Here is a 13,938-nt window from a genome sequence, read left to right as displayed (position 1 = left end):
AGATCAACACTACCAGACTTTGAAAGAAGCAACGTAGTTGATTACTGATGACAGATCTGTTATTTATGTTGTGATTTGTGGACTAAAATACTAGCAAGAATATTTGTTCCTTATGCAGTGATACACATTTTCTATACCATGGTAGCTGAAATCTGAACCTGCTTGTTGGGGGAGGGAGGTTATTTAATTAAACCCTGGGAAATGAAATCTGGGCATATCACACTGCAAAGTGAGGACTGCTTGCACATTTAATCAAGGAATTGGTCATTATTACCTATCAAAAGAATACCATAAATTTATTATATAATTGGAGATAAAAGGTATGAATTATTCATAGAGGTTTCCTGCCCCTATGGAATGTAGTTAGGAAGGAAAAAATCTGCATAATTAACTACATTACCAGGTATAACCTGGTTGCTAGGAAGTGGTATCAACACCTGGCCATGGATGCAGGACCTGGAGTCCTAAAGTGACAATCGTGAATAGCATAACTATTAAAGCAATAATGGCAATAATGAAAAACCCTTTTAAACTAGTTCCTTCCTAATTCCATTTGTTTAGGGCTGTGACACTAATGTGACACTTGTATTTTTCATGCCTATGTTTGACTTAACTGAGCAGTAAATTTCACATTTTGTGTAAGAAAAGGAAATGTGTATTTTTAGAGTTTAGTAAATGTTTCCACCCAGGCAGTTTCACAGAAGTGTTCAGGTACTGCTGAGTATATAATTATGATTTTTATTATTATTTTTCTTCCCAATGCAACTGTCCCTATCTCCTTAGGAAACACACACACACACACACACACACACACACACACACACACACAGCATGTACAAGAAGACTGAAGAAAAGCAGTTTGTAAAAGGGGATAACTTGTATCTGTGCATTTAAACAGTACCTTTTAAGAGGTTTGAGGCAAGTTTCTTAAGCTGTTGTTTTAAAAGAGTATAAAAATGTTCCTCCAAATAAGGACAGCAGACAGAAACCCAGTTTCCTTGCTAGAATTTTCTATTTTCTACCATAGAAATCTCTCAAATTCTATAACAACACAATTAAAGACTTTAAATTACTTGGTGATTAGAAACTCAGACGAAGAAATGACACCTCCTGTTGAATGCTTTGAGGGAAGGCTTTTGCACTTACAAATACATTAAATCAGTAACTTGCCTGACCATCATTTCATGATGTTTACTGTGGGAAGAAACCAGCCACTGCTGCATCACTGCTCATAGAATACATAGAAGATGATCCGTAAAAGTTTTAACCACAAACCCAGACACTGATCGGGCTCTGCTCCTTAGTGAAACAAGAGGCAAATATGCAATTTGGATGAATTTTCCATGTTGCTCAGAGGCCTTTTCTCATTGACTGTGATTTCAACAATAGTGAAAAAAACAGACAAAAAATTTTTATTAATCAAGAAAACTCATTTCACCAGATTCTCGGTTAATAAAACATTTCACATTATAAAGAGGGAGTTTTCCCTATTAGACATTTGAGGGCTCTACATATCTGCTATCTCTATTCTATTCAACCCAGAAAGTCTTAGTGAAGAAAGGAGAATTCCAAAGTTTTTGGGCAGAACGTCCATCACTCTGGAGTTCTTTACTTAGAGTCCTTGATCTAGATAATCATAATATCCATGGATTTTTTTCCATAATTTTTGTATGTGGGCATTATGCATGAATCTTCAAGGAATTTAACAACTTTGAAATATTCTCTTATTAAGAATTGAGTTATTATCATAATAAACTTGAAACCATTTACTAGCAGCTGTTAAATGCAAGACTCAATATAGTCTATATACATTTTTTAATTATCCATTTTTAACCTCACCACAATGCTGCCAGGTAAGTGGTTTTATCCCTGCTTTAAAAATAAGAAAATGAAAGTCCATGGAATTTTAATTAAGTGTGATCTCAGTGACTGAGAGCATCTTCATAATCAAAGCAGTCTGATTCCATTGCCCAGGATTTTATAGTATTTGAGGAAATCACAATTGCAGATTATTTATAGGACAAAAAATGAAAATATTTTTGTAGTAGAGGTGTTTGGACAGGGCTTCATAAGATAATGGATAAAGGGTATTCCCAACATGTGGTTTGTCTTGGTGAAAACATGAAGAAAGTTTTCAAGAATTAGGCTCATGAGAACAGCATGGACCAACAACACAGATTAACTAAAAGATCATCATAAGCATCCTAGGAGGGGTGCCTGGGTAGCTCAGCTAAGCGTCTGACTCTTGATTTCAGCTCAGGTCATGATCTTAATGGTTTGTAAGTTCAAACCCCACATGGCATTCTGCACTGACAGTGCAGGACCTGCTTGGGATTCTCTCCCTCTCTCTCCCCCTCCCCTGCTCACATGTAGTCTCTCTCTCTCAAAATAAATTTAAACAAAAAAGCATCCTAGGAAAGCACTGGGTTTTTAGGACTCGATACATGGTACAGTGAGAGGTAGGCGTGAGTCTTTCCACAAGAGACTGTAGTGATGAGAATGATCCATCTTTTACTCAAATGAGAAGAATTATTTCTAAAAATAAATCTGATTGTGCCACTCATGGCCAAAAACTTAAGAGACTTCCACATGTGTGCTCATGCTATCTCCTTTAGCCCCTTTGTCTAAAAGATGAATTTCAACTCAGCCTTCAGGACCCTCCTTCAGGATTTTCTCCCTTGTAAAATCCATAACAATAATAGTGGTTAAGTAGTGTCTTTATTTTAAGCTCTACTCCTCCTCCCAAAGACTGTCTCATTGTTCCACAAAACAAACTATTGGGAAAATACCAGAAGCATTTTCATTTAAATTATGAGCAAATCAAAAACGTTAACTCTGTTAACCAAAGTCCCAGCAGGAACTGAGGGACTGAGGTTAACTGAGATTTTTTGGAAAGGATTTAATAAAGAAAGTATGTAGAAAGGTATGGGCAAGGGATATAAAGAAACCAAAAGGAATAGTGAACTATTGAACTACTCCTTGCATTAACAGTAACAAGAGAGGAAGCAGCAGCTAGAACCAGGAAAAATATTGTCACATAGTGCGAGCAGATGGAGGGGAACTGTGATATTTGGTTGTGGGATTTTGCCAGCACAAGGTGAACCCACAGGAAGGAGACTAAAGAAAAAAATACCTGAACTCTCTTCCCTCCTTTTCATGTCTTGCCAGCACTTCCCATTGGCCAGACCCAAATAGACACTAGAGTGTAGAGACATCAGTGAAATTGTCAGCCTCTGAGGGCAGAAGGCAGAGGGCAGTGTGGAGAAGGGTGGAAAATAAATTTGGAGAGTCAAATGAAAGTTGACAAGCACATCTACTTTTAACATTATCATGGAACCGTGAATTTAAAGAGATAGTCCTGGCACACTCTGTGGCTGGGTGTCCCCCCATTTTGGTCAGGTCATACTGTCTGCTAAGGAAACCACTTATTCAAAAATGAAATGACCAGCTTCCTAGCACTTCCTAGGTTTAGGAGTATTTGTCTTGGAGTTTTCTTCCCTTTACCAGGTAAAGAAAGCATTTCTTATCCTCCCCTCCCTTTCTTTGTTTCAATCCTTTTATTATCAGAGGAATGGGATGGGCGGGGGCAGGGAGTGAAGTCCTTGTGGTGAACTAGCTCTTAGCAGGTCCTGTTGAGAGGTTCTGGCCTGAAAGTGATTCTCTGAAGGTAGAAATTGGAAGTCTCTTAGAACTTTTATTTCCAGCTTTGGTCATTAGCCATTTATTTTTACAAAAAGTTAAGATTCTGTTAATCTCATATATTGCATATGAGAGGATAAATTGTTAAGATCTCTATGGGATAGTTCATGGATTGGAAGAACAAGTATTATATGCATACTACACAAAGCAATCTAACGATTTAATGCAATCTCCATCAAAATACCAACAGCATTTTTCACAGAACTAGAATAATCCTAAAATGTATATGGAATCACAAAAGACCCTGAATAGCCAAAACAATCTTGAAAAAGAAGAACAAAACTGGAGGCATCATAATCCCAGATTTCAAGATATACTACAAAGCTATAGTCATCTTAACAGTATGGCACTAGAACAAAAATAAACACATAGATCAATGGAAAAGAATAGAAAACCCAGAAATAAACCACAGCTATATGGTCAATCTTTGCAAAGCAGAAAGAATATCCAATGGGAAAAAGACAATTACTTCAACAAATGGTGTTGGAAACACTGGACAGCTACATGCAAAAGAATGAAATGAGACCACTTTCTTATACAATATACAAAAGTAAACTCAAAATGGATTAAAGACCTAAATGTGTGAGCCGAAACTGTAAACATCCTAGAAGACAGCACAGGCAGTAATTGCTCTGATGTTGACTCTATTAACATTTTTCCAAATATGTCTCCTGGGGCAAGGGAAAGAAAGCCAAAATAAACTATCAGGACTACACCTTAATAAAAATTTCTTCAGAGTGAAGGAAACAATCAACAAAACGCAAGAGCAAGCTAGTAAATGGGAGAAGATATTTGCAAATGTCATAGCTGATAAAGGGTTAGTACCCAAAATATATAAAGAACTTACACAACTCAATACCAAAAGGTAATAATAATCCAATTAAAAAATGAGAGGATATGAATAGACATTTTCCCAAAGAAGACATATAAACTTATGAATAATAAGTATTCTTTATAGTTTGGTTGTAATAGCAAAAGATTGGAAACCAAATTATGTTTCACTAAATTATGATATATTCATATAATGGAATAAAGGTCAAACATTATTTTAAATGTTTTAAATATTTTAATGTTTTAATTATTTGTAAACCTTTCAGTGATTTATTTTCATGCAAGTACTCATTGAACAATTACATCATAGTTAGTGTTGTAATATCCGAGGGTATATTAAAGAACAAAGGATAGCTTTATACATACTGAAATGGAATCATCTTAATAACATAGTTTTAGGTGAAAAAATAGGGGTAATCCTAAGGATAGAACATGTGCTCCTATTTGTGGGGAAAAATATGTATGTTCACACATGTTAATAGATGTGTATATATTAAGAGGTTGGTGTTATTATCCCTTTTTTACAAATAAAAAAACAGACTGGACAAAGTGTCACATTCTGATCAGCGAATCAGTAGTGATATAATTATGATTTGAATTCAAATGTATCTGACACCAAATCACAGGCACTTTCTAGTACAGCAGGTTAACCCTTCACTAACCTTTACCAGGGGAGATAGACTATGCGTTTTTATTCCATGAATAGACCTTGCAAATATACATTATAGAACTTATCACACTATATTGCAGCACTGTGTTCATAGGTTGGTCTCTCCTGGACTGCTTCGGACTTCATGAAAGCAGGTGTTCTACAAAGCCATCTTGGTGGCCCCAGTGCTTTGGCATGGCATTTTGTAGAAAAGCTCTTACAGGAATGAAAAGCAGTAATACCTCTTTGTCCATAAGCAACAAACAGAGCTTAATTAAGTGCTTAGTAAGGCAACTGCAAGTTCTTTTAATAGTAATACTACTATACTAACAAGGTATCTTATGATATCTGTGGACCATATGAAAGTTTAGCTCAGTGGGCTCAAAATGATTATACCAAAGCCTCACATCTCCATAGCAAGTTAGTGAACATTTATCAATACCTATTATGTGCTATTAATGAAAGGAACCATTCATTTCCATGAACACACTTTAAAGTCCCTAATGCAGAAAATGTGCATGTCTATTATTAAAGTAGCCTGAAAGTTCAAGCCAGTAAATATCTGTTTGTTTGCAGGTCGCCCCTCCAAAGATTCAGTGGGTCAGATTTCTGTTCATGTGGACATTACCACTACCCCAGGAACTGGAGAGCATAAAGTCACTGTAAAAGGTATATATTGAGTCCAGATACATCAGTCTAGTAGGTTTTAACCTTTGTAATAATATAAAAAATACAATTTTTTCTGAGATTTATTTTTAAAAATATTTAATGATTTTAGGACATGCTCACAATTTTTTCCTGAAACCAGAACTTTTGATCTAAAACTGAAAAAAATCAATGGCACAGATATTTAGCCTATATTATCTGAAATATCTAAATGGTTTAAATATACTGTTGATTACATGCCAAAACTATATACATTGAACATTGTCTCTAGTTGATGCTAGAATATACATTGAAGATTGCTGCTATGGTTGGCTTTTTAACCTGTGAAATTTTATATGTTAGGTCAGTTTATGCTTACTGATGAGGTTTTGGGGAGATGAGGGTTTGTGGGGTCCAGAGGCAAAGACCAAGAAAGAATTCTTGAAGAGGTCTTTGGTGTAAAAAGGTGATTTTATTAAAGCACAAGGACAGGGCCTATGGGCAGAAAGAGCTGCACTGCAAGTGTGGGGGTGATCTTTTTATGGAGTTGGGGGAGATAAAGTCAAGTAGGAGTTTCCAAAGAGACTTTCACATGCTAAAGACTTATTGCAGGCCTGGCTATTGTCAAGCTAAGGTTGTTTTTCCCTCTAGCAAGGCATTAACATTAAGACAGTAGGGAGTTCCTAGACTTGGGGCTATTGATGGGATTGCATTTTTCTGGTTAACTGGTGGAGATGCCCATCAGTATAACCATTTGTGGGGTTTTTTTTGTTTTGGATTGTTTGTTTGTTTGTTTATGTCCTTTCTTGTTTTGGTGTAGCTGGGAGTGTCCAGGAATGTCATATGTGTCCCACCTGGGGAAGGGGTTCTGTTAGCCTGCCCTTTGCCCTCAGCTTTCCTCAAGCTCCCTTATCATTACTATTCACATTACTTACCTATTTACTTCTTTTTCTACGTGATTTCCAAAACTGTTTTTTTTTGTTTTTTTTAATGACTAGTTCAGTCTTGGTTTTACACTGCAAAAATACAATCTGAACGCTGGGTCATTTTTAAGGTGAAATTTAATGGTTAATATTTTGCTCAATAGAACCATATTCTCTATTTTATATCATTATAGACTTAGTCACATTATCCACCTTACTAAGAACCATGTCCTTCTAACACATTTAAAACTGCATTACCTAGTGTATGTTTGCATTATAAAAGTAACACTGCTATAGTCTATAAAAGATTATGTACGGTATTGGTAAGTGGGAATGCCTACCTACACATGTCAGTCTTTAAATATTTTTCAAAAATATTTTGAGTCTATTTATCAAATGCCCAAAGTTTTATGAAACTTCTACTTAACTATTTTAATTATAATATACTTTTTAAAAAGATTTTCAAAGGATGAACAAAAGTATACGTATGAGAATCTACACTGAAGAATTATGATGCCTGAAATTAGGAAACAGCCATAACATTTACAATAGGTGACTGGTTAAATACAGAATGGAATATCCATATAGTTAACTGGAACATATATAATTAATGAGAAAGCTATCCATGATAGACTTTAAATATATATATGTATTACATGAATATATAAATTATAAAATATTATAATATATATGTATACATATATATATATACACACACACACACACACATATATATATGACTATATTACATTGATCCCATTCTGTATATAAAGTAATTAAATACTGAAAGTATACGTACCAATGTATTAAGTCATTTACTGATAAAATTATAGACTTTATCTTAAACTATTTTTTATTTTCTGTATATTTTCTAGGTAGTTCATGAACATGTCTTCATTTTTCATATGAAAAACATCACATTTTTACTTAACCAATAGAGCTTAATTAACTGAGAGGAATGATAACATTTCAGTAGTAACAAATGACATTTGAATTACAACTAACTTTTTACCATACCAATGCCACACAACTTAGAGCTTAAAGCTAAATCAGGTACATTCCAGAGAGTAAATTGTTTGTTCTTCAAGGATATTTTCTTATCAATGGAGTAAGGGCACTATCAAGTTCAAGTTATGGTTTGATACATCATTTTTTTTAAAAGTTTACTCTGAGGACCAAAGGGGAGGCTAAGATTCCACACATTTGTTTGCTAACATTTAATATTCCTTTCCTCTTTTGGTTTTTAGTGATTGCTATTAATGATCTTAACTGGCAGACCACTGCAATGTTCAGGCCCTTTGTGGAAGTTTGTATACTGGGACCCAATCTTGGAGATAAGAAGAGAAAACAAGGCACAAAGACAAAAAGCAACACATGGTCACCCAAGTACAATGAAACATTTCAATTGTAAGTCCTCACCCGACTCATCTATTCAGCCAGGCAATAGCTATTGTACATCTTAAACGTATTGAGGGGTTTAGGGTGGGAATGGCACTGGGCTTTGCTAAGGAAAGCAAAACGTTTAGTTTTAAGTATTCCTGTTGATCTCTCATCCCTGGCAAATTAAGACAGCTATGATTTTACTTTCCTCCCACTGCTCAACAGCTGTTCAGTGTCTACCATGCATCAGGCCAAATTCTAGGAGTTTGGTATATATAACAGGAGGTCTCTGTTCTCATGGAAGTTACTCTCTAGAAGTGAGGAACACATGGTAAACAAATCACAAATAAAAAGTTATCACTTGATAGTGACTACTACATAGAGTATTGAAACAGGCTGATGTAATAGATTGGTTGATTGGGTGCTTAGATTGGATGTTTGCAAAAGCCCCTCTGAGCCTGTGGTGTTTAAATTAAAACTTGTAGGGGGAAAAAGAAAGAACCAGTCATGCAAGGATGTGGGTTGAGAACATCTCAGGCCAAACACAATTGCTAGTGCAGAGACTAAGGTGGGAGCACACCTGGCGTATTTAAGAAATAGTATATGGTAGGCAAGGGAATGAGATGAAATGAGTTTGAAGACTTGACCAGAGTACAGGGACACAGGACTTTGCAGTCAGGGTAAAGAAGACTAGATTACATTGCAAGTTTAATAGGAGGCCTTGAAGAATTTTCAGATAAGAAAATGAACGATTTCATTTATATCTTTAAATGATTATTCTGTTTGCTGTATAAAAATAATAGTTATAGGGAAACAAGACCAAACATGTGAAGAGAAGTTCGAAGTCTATTGCAGTAGTTCTGGCAAGAGGTAATACTGACTCACCAGATGGTAGTAGGAAAGTGGAAGTAAATAGTAGAGAGATGGAAAGAAGAGGAAAGATTCTAGGTATGTACTGGAAGTAGAATCTATAGAACTTCCAGTCAACTCGAGGTAGCACATGAAAGAAAGAATTATGATTAGGTTCCTGAAAACATTTAATTTAGGATAATTCAAGATAGCCTTATTACAAAGGAATTTACTAGGATATGAGAATGGAAGGACTATAAGCAATAGTGATGTAATCTGAGGCCAGGAGTGGCCAGGTTATTCCCCCTACTGTACGTGAAGGAGAGGAAGACTGGTTACTAAAACTGGGAAAACAAAAATTTCCTATGTCATCAGCCACCTCAAAAAGAGTAATGGCCTTCTAGGGATGGACAGTATCCTAGAGGCAGCATCAAACAAAAGGAGCCAGGGAAATAGACTCTGACCTTATTCTCATCATTACTTCTGATTTCCTGAAGTGCCTCCCTTGTGGCCAAAACCAACTAGAAGCCTCAGTATGAAGAAACTTCATTGATATAATCCTTACGGGTCAGCATTCTATTGCAAAGTACAACGAGAAGGATGAAAAATATATCCAGTTGAGGCAAATGCAAGTATCTGGCACTGAATGAAATCAAAGATGACCTCTAGGTTTTTTGCATAAGCAGTGGATAGACAGTGATTTACTGAGATGAGGGAATCGGGACAAGAGATGAGGAGATCAAGTACTGTTTTAAGTCTACTAATTTGGAAATGCCTGTAGTACATTCCAGAAGAGGTATCACATATATTGTTGGATACAACTTGAGAATCATCTGCATGTAGATGTAATTGTATGAATCTAGATGAGCTGAGCTACAATCAAAGAGAGGACACCGCACCAAACCTTGCGGTTTACATACACATGCACACATGCTTACCGAAATACTTTCTCACTGGTTTGGTCCTCTTTGCTTGTTTGTTTCACATTCTTAGTTTCCCAGAGACTTTTCAGCACACTGAATTCTGAATACTAAACTCTGTTACCACTCATTAAACTTAGCTAACCTACCACATCTATTAAAATGGCTCTAATAGATTAATCATATCCATAATACTTCCTAATAAACCAGCTCACAAGATTCCACATATCTATCTCTCCAAATTATATGCAAATTTTGATTAAATGAAGTTTCTAGGAATTACTTGAATCACACAACATTCAGATATAACACTGTGGGGTACCAAGACCATGATTCCGGGAAAAAGACAGCATTATGATACATTTTAATTCTTCAGAAGATCTGGTTCCTATCATATTCTGCACTTCTATACTTACTCATCAGGCTTCCAGTTTCTTTCACATTATTTCGGTTGTGTCTAAAGTACGTACACACTTCAGTTATCAGTGTTGCCAAGAAACAAAAGTTTGACTCTGCAAATGTTTGATCTAAAAAAAGTCACCTAGAAAAGGAAGGGATTTGGAAGCTTCTACTGCTGAGGAACAGATGTGCATTCATTAGAAAGTCAAGGATATCTTAGAATGAAGTAAAATAGGGGCAGGGGAGGATTATTCTCAGTGTATTACCTCTCAGCCTTCTTCATTATGTTCAGTTCTGCACTGCCAAGTTGTTATTAGTGGAGGACACCCTCAGCCCCACACTTGACAGGTGTCTAACTGTTGCCATCAGAAAGAACTGGCATTGAAGCATCACGCTCCACTGGAACTGATTTACTCTGGAGATTTGTATCTAATTTGGCATCTTGTGAATAATCTTGTTGTCTGTGTTAGCTTGATAGTCTGTGTTGTTTATTCCCCAGAGGAAAGGCTCCTAGATATAATAGTATATCCAGGAGCCTGAGGTAAAGAAAAGAAAATATAACTCATGTTGAAATGGCATAGAAATTCTTGCAAGAACTACCCTTTACCTTGGCCAAGCCCCCTAGTAACCCCATCCTACCCCTCTATCAGTGAGAAGACCATGCCTCCAAGAATTAAGTATAACAGATTTTAATTAAAGTTTATATTAATATGTTCAATATCAAGATAGTAAAGTATATTCATACTGACTTCCTATTTTTATCTAGGGAAAGAAATTTTTAAATTAGACTGCTAAGTAACATCTATGTAAAAACAATCTACATAAAATGTAAATGATATTTACATCAGAATTAAAATACCATGATACTCTATTTGCCAAATAGTATTCTGAGGAATGTATAAAATTTTCAACAATATTTTAGAACCTTATTGATCCCTAGGTGAAGTAAAATTTTTGCTCACAATTCTCTTTTTTAATCCACATAGCATTCTAGGTAATGAAAACCGGCCAGGGGCTTATGAACTTCATCTATCAGTTAAAGATTACTGCTTTGCCCGAGAAGACAGAATTATCGGAATGACGGTAATTCGGCTACAGAACATAGCAGAAAAAGGAAGCTACGGGGCATGGTATCCCCTTCTGAAAAATGTCTCCCTGGATGAAACTGGTTTGACTATCCTTAGAATACTCTCTCAGAGGACCAACGATGACGTGGCTAAAGAATTTGTAAGACTGAAATCTGAAACCAGATCTGCTGAAGAGACTGCTTAAACAAATACTGCAAGATATCATCTTCAAGAATTCATAAACTATAACTGTTTGACTACTGCATGCATGTGCAAATACATGGGAATGTTTAATAGTTCACTCTGTTTCAGTGTTTGCCAGTACTCAGTGTCCACAATGTATGTGGAAAACTTGCTGAACTTTTTATACCAATTCTGGTCTTTGGGAAATAAATGTTCCATGAAGTGCCAAAATTATGATGTAAAGTGAAATATCCAGCATATCTTTTAAAATGTTTCATTTCATTACCAGTTCTCATCCTTTAAACATACTAAAACACAATTAGGTGTTTTGTTTTGTTTTGTTTTTGGTTTGTCCATTGTCTTTCAAATTAGCTTATATTGCCCATAGATCAGAAGGCATTTGTTACCCACATTCTCTTTTATTTAGACTTACCTCATTGTAGACGTCAAAGAACTTTTTCTATCATAACTAGAAATACAGTCACTTCTAGAAAGTGTTTGTAATTTTATAGTTGCAGATCTATTGTGATGATTTTTGCATACAACTTAAAATAGAAAAGGTGGGAAATATTTTATGCTGACCAGTTTCCAACCTTTCTGAAATATCACTGTGAAGAAATGCTATTAAAGCAAACTTATACAAAGCAATGCTAAATAGAGTTTGTTAACAATGTTTGATATATTGACAAAACTTTGTTCTTTAAAACTGCCAAGGTCACATCACATTTGTAAAAAAGGTAAGTTGATGCATTTGCCATCTAGCACTATGTCTTGGCTTTACCAAATTTCATTCTTTAGAAAGTCATTGGATTAAGGGTTTAGAAATGCAATGGAAGGTTTGTTTCTTCAAATTACCTATAGTAAGTAACTATACTGTTAGTGTTTTCCCTCTGACAGTTATGACTATCGCCTTATTTATTTAGCACTATAATCATTTAATTGCTTTTTCTTTTTAAAACTAGTCAACAATTTGTACTGAATGCAGCATTACTATATATTGCACTGGAGCAAAAATACATGTCTTCATCTATTTAATGAAAAATGTAAAATAAGGTCTGAAGAAATTGCTTATAATTTTGTAATTTATGTTATTTATGAGCACAAAGGCATAAGATACAATAAGAAAACAACTTAGTACAGCTTGGTACATAAAAAATAACTAGATTGGATTTTCATTATGAAATAGTTTATGAATATTTGCATTTTCTGTGTTTTTATGGTTTGACTTTTTAGAGTCTGTATCTAAATACTTGGCTGTACAACAGTACTTCGTAATTGTACTCATGGTCATAACTGTTAGTGGACAACATACACATGCAGAAACAAGAATCTGTTATAATGATTGTGTTTTGTGAATAAGCTGGTCTGATATGCTAAGGACAGAAATGAATAGTATCATGACTCTCAGAACCATTCTGTTACTGGATGTGAAAACACATACGGGAGACATCCACTATTTCATGTTAAATTGTTAGGCAATTGCTTTGTTAATGACTTCTTCAAACGCATAGTACAATACTATCCTCTGGCATATGCATTAATAAATGGATGTTTATTGAACACACACAACACTGTTGTATTTTCTGTCTTTTTATTTCATTTATACAGCATAATTTCATTCCTTAGGAAGAAAAACCCCAGACCCTTTTTACTGGATATAACATAACACTTTTCACATTATATGGTTCTACTCTCTCATTAAAATTTGAGAAACTTTTTCCAGGAGTTGTATTCATGGAAACAGCTACATATTACAAGATCATGACACTGAAAATAAGGAAAAACTTAGGTATCTATCTACCTCCGTGTCTCCGAATATTGTTAAGTCCCATGAGGAGAATACAACATCCAACATAAAAACAAGCCACATTCTTAAAAACTTATTATAAACTGTTTTATTATTTTGAATGATTAATTCTAGATTTATCTTACAGTGATTTTACAGAACAGTGACCTGAGCTTTTCAGGAGTGCACTGTTATAAAGCACGATACTCCTGAAGAAATGGCAGTCTGAGTTCGTATGGATCACTTTAAAAAATTATGAGCTTATTATTTTTTCCTAGTATTTGTTTAATTGAACCTATTCATTCTGTCTTTTAAAAATATATACATATATATCAAATGCTAATGGTGACATTGTGAATTGAGTCTATTTATTAATACACAAAGTACAGGTAGTAATTTAGAAATAGTTCTAAATTCTGCAGGCTTTGTTGTTTCTCCCAAAACACCAAGCCTGTTGTGTTTACGTACCCAAAAACACTGAAGTTCTTAGCGACCACTGTCAACTGTAGGATCCATTAAAATGTGTGGCAATTTATTTTTCTTATTGTAGATAAGAGACAAAGCTCTGTTAGTCATCTACAGTTAAACTTCACATTAGAAGTTCTTA

The 13,938-nt window shown here is 35.0% G+C and overlaps 1 protein-coding gene across 1 annotated transcript in view; it reads left to right on the top strand.

The window, feature by feature from the left end:
• The window catches only part of UNC13C (unc-13 homolog C), a 606,187-nt gene extending 593,076 nt beyond the window's left edge, over positions 1 to 13,111 (top strand). Inside the window, exons 34-36 of the mRNA XM_047864534.1 lie at positions 5,756 to 5,848; positions 7,995 to 8,154; positions 11,282 to 13,111. Of these exons, the coding sequence (XP_047720490.1) occupies positions 5,756 to 5,848; positions 7,995 to 8,154; positions 11,282 to 11,567 (539 nt within the window). The 3' untranslated portion in view covers positions 11,568 to 13,111. The remainder of the gene's footprint in view (positions 1 to 5,755; positions 5,849 to 7,994; positions 8,155 to 11,281) is intronic.
• The last annotated feature ends 827 nt before the right edge of the window (positions 13,112 to 13,938 follow it).

Source organism: Prionailurus viverrinus, chromosome B3, assembly GCF_022837055.1.
Source record: "Prionailurus viverrinus isolate Anna chromosome B3, UM_Priviv_1.0, whole genome shotgun sequence".
Lineage (NCBI taxonomy): Eukaryota > Metazoa > Chordata > Mammalia > Carnivora > Felidae > Prionailurus > Prionailurus viverrinus.
Note: the sequence above shows the minus strand (reverse complement) of the source record. Positions and strands in the feature narration are given on the sequence as shown.